The 13,091-nt window shown below is 39.2% G+C and overlaps 1 protein-coding gene across 15 annotated transcripts in view; it reads right to left on the bottom strand.

Annotated features, from left to right (window-relative positions):
• Positions 1-13,078, bottom strand: part of PFKFB1 (6-phosphofructo-2-kinase/fructose-2,6-biphosphatase 1) — an 85,274-nt gene extending 72,196 nt beyond the window's left edge. For 5 of the 15 annotated variants that reach the window (XM_027608481.2, XM_027608470.2, XM_027608479.2 and 2 more), the window contains exon 1: positions 7,212-7,369. In XM_027608481.2, the coding sequence (XP_027464282.1) occupies positions 7,212-7,308 (97 nt within the window). In that variant the 5' untranslated portion in view covers positions 7,309-7,369. Of the gene's footprint in view, positions 1-3,461; positions 3,570-7,211; positions 7,829-12,547 lie in introns of those variants that run through there. The other 10 variants (XM_027608480.2, XM_027608482.1, XM_027608477.2 and 7 more) reach the window with 9 other exon arrangements.
• Between the last annotated feature and the right edge of the window lie 13 nt (positions 13,079-13,091).

The following is a 13,091-nucleotide window of genomic DNA, read 5'->3' as shown; positions in this document are numbered from 1 at the left end:
GGATGTGAAGCAAAAGAAATCCTCTTGCACTGTTGGTGGGAATGCAAACTGGTGCAGCCACTGTGGAAACAGTATGGAGATTCCTTAAAAAGTTAACCATGGAACTACCTTATGATCCAGCAATGGAGCTAGTGGGTATTTAACCAAAGAATACAAGAGCACTAATTCAAAGGGATACATAAACTCCTATGTTTATAGCAGCATTATTACAATACCCATGGTATGAAAGCAACAAAATTATCCATTGATTGATGAATGGATAACAAAAATGTGTTATATATTTATAAGAGAATATTACTCAGGCATAAAAATGAATAAAATCTTGCCATTTGCAATGATGTGGATGGAACTAAAGAATATACTGCTAAGAAAAATAAGTCAGTCACAGAAAGACTAATACCATATGATTTCATTCATATGTGGAATTTAAATAACAAAACAAGCAAAAGAAAAAACAATGAGAGAGAGACAAAACAAGAAGCAGATTCTTAATTATAGAGAACAATCTGATGGTTACCAGAGTGGAGGAGGCTAGAGGGATGGGTGAAATAGGTGATGGAGATTAAGAAGTGCACTTGTTGTGATGAGCACAGGGTGAGGTATGGAAGTGTTGAATACTATATTGTACATCTGAAACTAATATGACACTATATGTTAATTAACTGGAATTTAAATAAAAACTGAAAAAAAAACAAATAACTTTGGATTAGACACTGGTTTCTGGGATCTGATACTTAAAGCACAAGCAAGAAATGACAAAAGAAATAGATAATTAGACATTATCAAAATTATTATTATTATTTTCTTGCTTCAGAAGATACTATTAAGAAAGTGAAAAAGCAGCTCAGAATGGGAATAAATATTTGCAAATCATATATCTGGTAAGACTCTAATTTTCGGAATATATGATCTCATACAAATCAACCTTAACAAAAAGACAAATAACCCTTGGGGCACCTGGGTGGCACAGTCAGTTAAGTGTCTGATCCTTGGTTTCGGCTCAGATCATGATCTCAGGGTCATGATCTCGGGGTTGTGAGATCGAGCCCCACATTGGGCTCTGCACTGAGTGCAGAGTCTGCTAAAGTTTCTCTCTCTCTTTCTCCCTCTGCCCCTCCCACCCACTCACTTTCTCTCTCAAATAAATATTTTTATTTTTTTTAAAGATTTTATTTATTTATTTGAGAGAGAGAGAATGAGAGATAGCACGAGAGAGAAGAGGGTCAGAGGGAGAAGCAGACTCCCTGCCGAGCAGGGAGCCCGATGCAGGACTTGATCCCAGGACTCCAGGATCATGACCTGAGCCGAAGGCAGCTGCTTAACCAACTGAGCCACCCAGGCGCCCTAAATAAATATTTTTAAAAAGACAAATAATCCAATTTAAAAATAGGCAAAGCATTTGAATAGACATTTCTCCAAAGAATATAAATAGCCAATAAGTTTATGAAAAGATGTTCAACATCATAGGCATTAGTGAAATGCAAATGAGCATCATGAGATATCATTTCATATTCACTTAAGATGGGTATTATAAAAAATGGACAATAACAAGTGTTAGTGAAGATACAGAGAAATTAAACCCTTATATGTTGCTTTTGGGGATGTAAAACTTTGAAAAACAGTTTGGCCACTTTGAAAAACAGTTTGACAGTTCCTCAAAGCATCATAGATTGAGTTATCAGATGACTCAGCAATTCTGCTCCTAGGTATATATCCAAGAGAAATGAAAACATGTCCACACAAAAACTTGTACAATGTTCATGGCAGCATTATTCATAATCGCCAAAAGTGGAACCAGCCCAAATGTCCATCAATTTATGAGTAGATAAACAAATGTGGTATAGCCATACAGTAGAATATCATTCAGTTATAAAAAGAAGTACCTACACATGCTACAACATGGATTAGCCTTGCAAACATTTTGCCCAATGAAAACAGGCAGGTACAAAAGGCTACATATTGTACGATTCCATTTGTATGAAATGTCCAGGACAGGCAAATCTATAGAGACAATAAACAGATTAGTGTTTGCCAGGGGCTGAGGGGAAGGGGGATCTGGAATGACTCTAAAGGGTATAGGGTCTCTCTTGAGGGTGATGAAAATGTTCTGGAATTACTGGTGATACTATACAACCATGTGAATATAATAAAAACCACTAAATTGTATATTTTAAAATGGTTTATTTCACGGTATGTGAATTATATCTCTATCAAAAACAATTTTTTAGAAAGCATAGGAAAAGTTATACCAAGCAAATATTAAGCTAAATAAAAGTAATGTAATATCAGAAAAAATTTTTTATTTTAGGGCAAAATGCCAAAGATACTAAATTACCAGAAATAATTTCCTTACACATTGATAAAGTATTAAATTCACCAGGAAGATATAACAGTTGTAAATTTTTTATAGTTATTTACAAAGCTTCAAAATTGACATAGTTACAAGGAGACAGTAACAAATTTTTCATATCAACAAGTAGACAACACCCCAGAAGAATGTAGAACATTTGAGCTAGATTAACAAACATGACTTAATTGAAGTATATACTACACTAAACCCAACTATAAAATGTGTATTTTTTGAAGTGCTTATGGAATGTTTACTAAAAGTGACCTTTTGTTGGTCCATAAAGCAAATTTAAACAGGTTTCAAAGAACTGAAATCATAAGAAGTTTATTCCCTGACAAGAATGTAATCAAAATGGAAATGGCAAGGGCACTGATCTGTCAAGACAGAAGCTGGCCAACTGACAGGCACCAAATTCCTGGAGACCTCCTGCTGTGTCAGGCATTAACCCTTTAGTTGCTAAATGGAGATTAGTAGGTCCCGGCAGTCCTGAGTAAAGGGCTGAGGTGCCCAGGGCAAGGAGTAAGTGGTGGGGAAACTAAGAAAGCTGGGAACAGTGATTATTTACCAAATAATCTGGAAATATTTAAAAAAATCCTTATGTCCATACAATTATGCATCTGAGGAATATCAGTCCTATTTTTTTTTATCACCTCTATTTAGTAGGTAAATTATAGCATCGGATGCTTATACTCAAAAACAGGAAAGTCTGAAAAGTAATGAGCAGAAGTTAAAAAGAAAAATCAAAAGAAAGTGAAAGAAATAGAATAAGAAAAAACAGTTAAATAGGAAACAAAGATATAACAGAGATGTAAAAAGCCAGAAGTTGATTATTTTTAAAAACTTATAAAAGTGACAAACTTCTGGCAAGACTGATCAAGAAGAAAACGAGAAGATACCAATAAACAATATTAGAACAAAAGAGAGGACATAACTGCAAATTCAACATTTAAAAATCTAAATATAAGAACTTCAAGGAAATAAATTTGAAAAGTGATCTGAGATAGAAAAATTCCTAGAAAACCATAACTTAACAATATTAACAAGTAGAAATAGCAAACTGGAATGATTCCATAACTATTTAAAAGATTGTATCAGTTAAAAATTTTCTTACAAAGAAGATAGTAGGCTCAGATGTTTTTATTTGGAAGTTGTGCCACCTTGTATAACCTCTGTCAGAAAACAGAATGAAAGGAAATCATTCCCACTTCATTTTATGCCACTAAAATCAAATAGAGAAACATGAGAACCATGGTAAAATTAGAAACCAAGCTCATTCATGAACAAAATACCAAATTCCTAAATAAAATATTAATGAAATAAATCCAGCAGTTTTTATTTATCCTAGGACTGTGAGATTAGTTCAACACAAGAAACAACATCAATATAATTCACATTAACAAATTAAAATAGAAAATTAACATGTCATCTCAAGAAACAGAGAAAATACATTTAATAAATTTCAAAGTTTACTCACTTAAAAAAAATCCTACTGGCAAACTAAGAGTAAACTGGAACTTTCATTTTTTTTTAGATTGAGATTTTATTTACTTATTTGACAGAGAGAGAGACAGATTGAGAAAGAGCAAGGGAAGAGGCAGGCAGAGGGAAAGGGAGAAGCAGACTCCCCACCGAGCCCGGAGCCCTGATGTGGGACTCAATCCCAGGACCCTGAGATCCTGACCAGAGCCAAAGGCAGAAGCTTAACCAACTGAGCCACCCAGGCACCTGGAACTTCTTTAACCTATTAAATGAAATCTACAAAAAACTACTGCAAATTTACTCAATGGTGAAACTTTAAAAACATTCCCTTTAAAATTAGGATCAACATAACAATGCAAACTATTAACATTTCTATTCAGCACTGTAGTTAAAACGGTGTGTTTGTGTTGGAGATGAGAAGTCCCAGGAGTGCAGTAATATAAGAAAAAGAGATACAAAAATATAAAGATGGGAGGTGAAAAAAGAAAATTGTCATTTACATATAAATTATCAAAATTAATAAGAAAGTTTATCAGGTTTTCTAGTTACAAATGCAATATACAAAAACTACAATTATATTCATATACATTAGCAATAAACTGTATAAAATGTAATTTTCTAAAAAGGTATTGTTTACAATAGCAACAAGAAATAAAGGAATTTCTTATAATGATGTGCAAGCCCCTTCAAATTATAAAACTTCACTTGAATAACATGAAAATGTTTTAAATAGATGGAGAGACATACTGTGTTTACAGAAGACTCAATGTCACAGAGACTGATCTTAATTTGACCTTAAATTGATCTACAGATTGAATGTAATTCCAATCAAAATCCCAGAATTCTGTGTGTATAACTTGAAAAGCTGATTCCAAAATTTATGCAGACAAAACATTTTACTGCAGTACTGTTCATAACCAAAAACTAGAAACTACCTAAATGTGCATCAACAGTTAGATGGAAAGGGGCACCTGGGTGGCTCAGTCAGCTAAGCGGCTGCCTTCAGCTCAGGTCATAACCCCAGGGATCTAGGATGGAGTCCCGCATCACACTCCCTGCTCAGTGGGGTGTCTGCTTCTCCCTCTGCCCCTCCCTCCTACCCATGATCTCTCCCTCTCTCATGCACTTGCTCTCTCTCAAATAAATAAACAAAATCTTAAAAAAAAAAAACAGATGGATAAACCATGAGGTATTCACAAAATGTAGTACTACACAGCAAGGAGAATAAACAATATAACTATATGCAACAATAATATAGATGGCACACAAAACATAACATTGAATGAGAAAACAAGTCCAGATGGACATACACAGCTTTTCAGGCACTTTACACATGTTAATGCATTTAATTCTCAGAACAACATCATTGATTGTGTTCATCTCCTCACCCACTGCCCCTTTTGGAATCAGGCAGGTCTAGAGAGGATGCTCCAAGCAAAGGATGATTAAGATCTTTCAGTGGTAAATAGACTCCCCAGCAAGGGAGGTGAGGCAGACATTTTCCAGGGCAGGATTTGGCAAACATTAAGTTTACTGTGTCTGCGGTCTGACATAATTCAATCAATCACTAATGAGCAACTGTCTTGTACACACAGAGCCCATGCTTGCCTATGGTGAGTGGTAGAGTGAGTGGAAGTAGAGCATTAAACATCTGCTATGTGCCAGGTTCTGAGCTTGATGCTGAGGATATGATGGGCAGAAAGACCACACACCCACCTTCTTGTTTAAATAATAACTAACATTTACGGAGCACTTACTATGAGCTAGACATTCTAAGCATTTTATATATTTTATTTTCTAATCTTCACGACAACACTATTATTCACTTCTTTTTACAGATGAAGAAACGGAAGCACAGGGAGGTAAAGAGACGTGCCCAAAGTCACAGGGGCAGGAGGTGGCAGAGCTGGGATTGAAACCTAGGCAGTCTGGATCCAGACCTCTGAATCACTGAATCATCCCAACAACACAGTGTGAGAAATAGTTATTAGTTCTGTTTTGCAGCTAAGGAAAGAGAGGCTCAGAACTAAAGTGAGCACATATTTGTTTTGCACTCTCTATGTGACAGAGACTATATTAGGTGATTTATGTATATTATTTCTGCAACCTGAAAGACAGAGTTCACGGGAATATAAAGGTCCTAACTCTGGAGGACCCAGATATGCAGAGACTGGCTTGCCTCTTGTCAACTAAATCCAACAGCCCCTTGGAAAGAAATAAAGTGGTTGACTGGATGGCGGTGGGATGTAATTCTCAGTCTCATCCAGGCTCCTAGATCTCTAGATGAGTGAGTGAAACTGCTGGTGGAGAGAAGGAAAGAGAACAGGAGGCTGTTTTTTTTCTGCCTCTCCCTCTTCTTCCTCCACCTACATCTTGCATACTATATAACATATTTAATATCCTACATCTTCCTGTATACTCTAAGCAACTACCTCTCCTCACAATAGCACTGAGCCTGGACCTCCTCTAGCATTAGCATAGTGGGAGCTTGGTCAGCTGGACCTCAAAATGTCTGGGTCCCACAGTCCACAGCTGTCTTATCTCTGCCCACCTCATGGCTCCTCAGGCCATAATCCTTGGGCTGGAAGCACCTTGGTCTACAACCGTCCCCTGTTATCTGTGGGAAATGGTATACTTCAGTGTTTTAAAAAAAATATTTACAAGTTTTGTTTGCTTCTCCTTTGTCTCTGTTTTCTTAAATTGTCAAAGTGAATATTACACAGCAGGCTGTTCCTGAGAGGCTGTTTTCTCTCTCAAATTCCCAGAGCAGCAAAAGTGTCCATGTGTGCCAAGAAGGCAATGCAGGAGACAGGACACCCAGACTTTCCCAACTCAGACAGGTATAGACTTATTAGAATAGGCTTGAGAAAAGGGAGGAGCAAAACTGACCAATGGCATGGTACTGTTGTGTATCCAGCACCTGTTCCCTGAGAAATTATGCCAGGAACCATTACCTTATTTCACCCAAGCACTATCAGACAGGACCAATTTCCAGACACTTCATTGAGGTCACCAAAATGAAACATTCTAGGCTAGCACTGAACAGTTCCAAACTAGCAATGTCAAATTTCAAACAAGAAGCATTTCAAACAAGTTCTGGATGAGAAAGGAAAAAAAGTGCCTAGTCAAAAATCCCTCTAAGATGGTCTTTACCTAATCCTCATTCTTTCTCTGTCCTTCATCTCTCTCCTTCTCTTACTCTTTCTCTATCTTTTCTGACATTATCCTTTTGTTGTTCTACAGTTACTTCATTCAGCTGCTTATCTAGTCCAACTTTCAGGTTGGGTTGGGGGTAGATGTGGGGGGGGCATGTCCTTTGCTCTTCTTCTACACCCACTCTACCACCACCACCTTGAAGCCCATGAAAGCAAACCACACTTACAGCCCCTCCTCCGCTGTAGCCGGCTGCTGCCACTGCTGTGTGGAATCCAGATCTTCTGCAACCTGGTTTGGGTGAGCTCTCCCATCTCTCGAGACATCTTAGGTGTTGCAGCTAATGACACCACTGTCCACAAGGTACTGGGCCTCACTTCCTGTCTTACTAGCTGTCTCTTCTGTTAATGTGGCCACAGCAGCAGGTGGACAGAGTTGGGACAGGGAGGTGCACTGGGCTCCAGCCCCCTCTCCTCTTTCCTAGTCCTTGCCTGACTTGCCTGCCTCTGCCTGTATATACCAGTGGGGGCTTGGGTGCAGAGGGAGAGGTTGGGCAGAGGTCAGCAGAGGCCTCTGAACTCCAAGGGCTGTGTACATAGGAGATAAGTTGGAGCCCAGCAAGGAAGGCAGCCAGCAAGACAGCCCAGGTCTGGCCAGTTACTTCCCTCCAATGAAGACAGGACTAGTAGAACATGCAAATAAAAGACCAAAGATCATGTGCTTATATCCTGTATGGGGTGGAAAAGGTAAAGGTGATGGAGGCAGGTCTCAGCCGCTTTCACAGCTTTGAAATAATAAAAAAAAAAAAAGGGCCCAAGTAGAATGTCAAGTTCTAACCCAGAAACAGAGATCCACATCAGAATTCAAGGTTCTCAAGCACAAACAAAATCCCTATTGAAAAATGCAGTTTTGAGCTAGCAATCAAAAACCAGAACTGGAAGTGGAAAGGCTCATTGTCTCACTGTTTCCTCCCACCCAAAATGTTATTGCGACCATTGTCTTCCCCTGAATTCCGCTGCCTTTCCTACCACAGGGCCTCTCCCTCCTAAAATGTGCTGCTTGGGGTCACTCTTGGGAGAGATGGGCACCATCTGATCATCTTTATGTTCTTCCCAGCCAAGGCTAAATAAATTAGAGTAAACCTGACACCTTGGGAAGAGAAGTGAATGTAGCCATTTCTGTGGGGAGAGATAGTAAGCACTGCATACATGGCTGCCAGCTGCCATTAGGTGTCCTAGGGAGAAGGGCCTCGTGATCTGATCCAGAACTTGACTACAGTTCTTCATGCCAAGCTGAGGAGATGGAGGCTTAGGGTGAAGGCTGCAGCAGGCTGAGTGTGGGGAGCAGGGAGCAATGACCTCAAAGTAGGACAAGTCCATAGGCCAGAGCCATCCCACCCAGATGTGTCTACTTTACCTTCCCCCCTTCCCCTGGAGGGGAAGAGCTCATGTAATGACACAGCATACCTGGAATATGTCCAAGTGTACTCTTACTTCATTCTTTTGCAACCTTCCCACCCCCTGATGAACCTCCAATGATTGGCTACAAGGAATCTCAACTTTCTTCCATTGAACTGGGCTACACAGGAACAAGCTTTTGGGTATAGAAATCTCTAATCCCTTTCCTCCAATGTTCTTGGCTGCACTTTGCCTTTTAAGAAGTTCCCTAAAAGTTTATTCTCAGTATCCTAGTCTATACAAAGGTTAGATTCCCTCTAGTTGTGTATAAATCAATCCAAACCTTCAATACATTTTGGAGCCTGCCCATCTAAATGAATTTACTGAGGCAGTGAATCACAGTGGTTAACAGCAATGGGCTTGGGGAGCCATACTACCTGAGTGGAATCCCACCTCTTCCCCCATTATGAGATCCTGGGCAGAAAACTTAAATTTACAGTGCCTCAGTTTTTTCATCTGATAAGAGTATCTACCCACTTAAAGTTGTTGAAAACTCAACATGTTTATACACATAAAGCAACCTGGGAAATGTTCAAAATACATTAGTTAACACCTATTCCCTTTGTGAAGTAAATGATCAATCACCTCTTTGGCTAATCTGAAACTTCTAATGTAATGGGTATACAAGAAACAATAAGGGGAATTTATAACATATAACAAAGAGTTAACATTTATAATAAAGAGCTCCTGCCAATCAATTAGAAAGGTAAATTTACTTTTACTTTTTTGGTTTTGTGATACAAAGGCCCTAGAAATCATTTCATCTGATCTTCTCTGGTAATAAAATGGAGGCCTAGAGAGGGGAAGTATTTTCCTAAGGTCCTGTAGCAAACAAGTGCCCAAGTCAGAACAATGAGGACCTGATTTTTCCCAGTCCAAGGCTTTTTTCTGTTAATTGATCAATTTAGCTTGACTTAAGAATGTGGTATTCCAAATTATCTCAGAACCTTTAGAGTTTCAGAACTAGACTTTGGAAGAGATACAACTCTCTTAATCCTAATAAGTCTCCTAATAAGTATTACTCTGCCAATGCTAATATTTTTTTTTTCCTCAGCATTGGCTTTGCTAGCTACTGAGTTGTTTTTTTTTTCTTTTTCTGACATTGCAATATTGCATATTTTGTATATTTTTGTTACTTTTTTAATTGAAGTATAATTAACACAGTGTTATATTAGTTTCAGGTGTACAGTATAATTCAATAATTCTATGCGTTTCTCAGTACTCATCTAGATTTAAGTGCTCTTAATCCCCTCTAACTATTCTACCCCTCCCCTCATCAACCCCACCCTGCAACCACCAGTTTGTTCTCCTGTTCAAGAGTGTGTTGTCTTTATTCTTGTTTGCTTCTTAAATTCCACAAATGAGTGAAATCATATATTTGTCTTTCTCTGACTTCACTTATCGTAATACTCTCTAGGTCCATCCATGTCATTGCAAATGGCAAGATCTCCTTCTTTTTATGCCTCTTATGCCTGAGTAGTATTCCATTGTGTGTGTGTGTGTGTGTGTGTATCAGATCCATTCAACTATTGATGGACACCTGGGCTGCACCTTAGCTTTGTAAATAAGGCTGCAATAAACATAGGGCTGCATATATCTATTTGAGTTAGTATTTTAATTTTCTTTGGGTAAATACCCAGTAGTGGAATTGCTGGATCATATGGTATTTCTATTTCTATTTTTAATTTTTTGAGGAACCTCCATACTGTTTTTCACAGAGGTTCCATCAATTTGCATTCTCACTAACAGTGTATGAAGATTCCTTTTTTTCTCCCACATCCTTGCCACTTGTTATTTCTTGTGTTTTTGATTTTACCCATTCTGATAGATCTAAGGTAATATCTCACTTTGATTTGCAATGCTAATAATCTTAATAACCCTTTACATGTAAGTTTTCCATTGCCCACAAAGTAACAACATACTCCATATCCTAGTTGCTCCTTACAAACATTCTCACTAGTTTCTTAGGGTAACTAAGGTCTAGGGAGGGGAAGTAGCTTGTCCAAGGTAATTGAGCCAGTCACATGAACCCACTTCTATGTTTATAGTTTTGTCCTCATGACCCTGCCAAGAGGCAGAAAGATAATTTTAGCAGCAGGAAATCTGAGATAGGAGGCTAGCAGGCTATTGGCAAGGTCTGAAAGGGTAAACCTGGGGTCCAGGCTTGAAAACCCAAGTTAAAATTGCCTGGAACTGGAACTAGCTGGCTGGTTGTTTGTTGTTGTTATTGTTGTGTTGTTTTGTTTTATTTTGCTTTTGTGGTTATGTGTGTGTTGTTTATCTGGGTTTTTTTGTTTGTTTACCTCTGTTACCAACTTCGATCCTAGAAGCAGGAGAACTAAACAAGCTTTATGGAAAGGTCTCAGAATGGCTGTTCTAAATCAAGCCCCAACCTAATTCTCTAGCCATGTCTCTCTTTAGACCCCCATGCTTAAACTGCACTGGCTGACTCAATGAGTCCCCAAACATAACATATACTTTTTTACCTCTGGACCTTTGCTCTACCTGAAATACCTTCTCTTTCCTTCCATTCTCAATGAAATCTGACTCACTCTTCAAGAACTGGTTCAATGTTGCCTCCTCTGGGAAACTTTCCCTGTAACCTGGGATAGGCATTATCTTTAGTTTTCATATTGTCTATATGATTCCATTTATCTGAGCAAGTATCCACCAGTTTTTACTGGTGTACTTCCCTACTAGACTGTGAGTTCCTTGAGGATGGGGACTAGACCTCAATTATCTGAGATGAATGTTTCCAGTGTCCAGCTCAGGTGCTGGCAAAGAGGAGACACTCGCTCAATGAGTATTTGTACAATCTATCTCTCTGCCCTAGATGAGATGAACATATAGACAAATAATTCCCCATTCAGAAAGTTAAATATTATAACTGAGATCTATGCAGGGAACTGGGTGGGCAAACTAACTGGGTCTGAAAATACAAGGTGGTATCAAGGAAGTTTCTCAACCTTGAATGGGGTAGAATAGAATAAACAAAAGAATGAAGTCCCCTACCCCGAAAAAGTCCAATTAACAGGTTGCAGAAAAAGAGTTCACTCAGTATCAGAGACTCACTCAAGACCAAGATCTGAACCACAAATTCTAAAATGGGGTTAACTCTAGGGAGAGAAAGCACACAGTGTGACTTCCTGAGGCCCACAGATCCTGACCATCTTCCCAAAGTATGGGGTGCATAGAAGAATCCTATTAAAAGCATTATTAAGACTATACTCATGGGTTACAAAATCACAAATGGGGTATCTCTATTAGTAATTCTTGGGAGTGTGTGGGTATAAATGCATTTGTGGGGGACAAGGATGTACAGGGGAGATTGGCCACATGCTTATAGTTTATGTGCTGATACGTGAGTATTAGGCTTTCTGTGGCAGCAGCCTAGGTACCACTTCCTTTGTAGCCACTGCTCAAAGCCACTGGCTCACTATCCCCCCACTATATTCAGCCCCATGCCTGGGGCCCAAGGCTCACTGCATCCTACCTAGGAGTGGCTCTCTACAGCCCATAGTCACTCCGGGAGAAGAGCAGCTGGAGGCCTGTGGGTGGTATTACCCATGGAGGCTACAGAAAAAAAAAACAGGATCACTAATCTCAGACAGAGCATGGAAGTCCTGAAACATTTCCAGAAATTTGGTTCCTGTTCTCCTACTCCTCTTCATCTTGAGACAGCCCTCTGGAAATAGGAAATAGGCCAGAGACTTCAATTTCCATTTTAGTAAGGAGGTTATTGAAGCCCAGAGAAGGTGAAAAGCTTGTTCAAAGTGCCACAGCAAACCAGACCCACTTTATACACCATTGGAGAAGTGCGAGATATAATCCCTACCATCCAGTTCACTCAAAACTGGAATAGATCAAGATAGACTTCTAAAGGTGCTAGGGAACTGCCCTTTTGGTCAGTGTCCCACAAAGACAGGTGGGGATGGTTGACAGATAGGTAGATAGATAATTAGATATAGATATCATCTTTCCCCCAACTCTCCCATACCCTTTAAGGCACACTTCAAGTAACCCCTATATAAAGAAAATTTTCCAGAGAGCCTAAAGAATGGATTTGGATTTGTGTACCCCTATCTATTTTTCCTTCTGTCTCACCTACCTGTTCTCCTAGAGGTTTTTTCTTCCATCACTAATTATCCGACCACACAGCTTTCTTGCATTTAGACCTTCAAAGCAGGTACAGGGATGGCGTCAAAGAGGGAGTCTGGAGGCGTTGGTTGGTTCCTTGAAAAGGCTGTGGAAATACCCTTGGTAAGAGGGGCATGTGGGCACTCTTGAAATATCAGCTGTGCTAGTTGTCAAGGAAGTTCCTGAGCCATCCGGAGCCTTTTCGCATTAGGTCAACCATGTGTTCACCTTGCCGCAAAGGTCAGAACTAATATTAACAAGCAACTGCAGAATGCGGAAATTAAAACCAGCAATGTAGACGGCTAGATCTGGATTTCCTCGGGTCTGAGTTGCAGGTTGGTCTTCAGTGTGAATGGGCATGATCTCTTACTGGACAGTGATTTGGCAATATGAAGCAAGAGCAATAAAAATGTTAATTTCCTTTGTCCTAGTTATCCCACTCCTGGGACTCAATCCTGAGGCAATAACCACCAAAGCATGAAAAAGCTCAAAGCACCAACATTTTTACTTTAATT

Source organism: Zalophus californianus, chromosome X, assembly GCF_009762305.2.
Source record: "Zalophus californianus isolate mZalCal1 chromosome X, mZalCal1.pri.v2, whole genome shotgun sequence".
In the NCBI taxonomy this organism is placed as follows: Eukaryota; Metazoa; Chordata; class Mammalia; order Carnivora; family Otariidae; genus Zalophus; species Zalophus californianus.
This window is presented reverse-complemented; position numbering and strand designations above follow the sequence as displayed.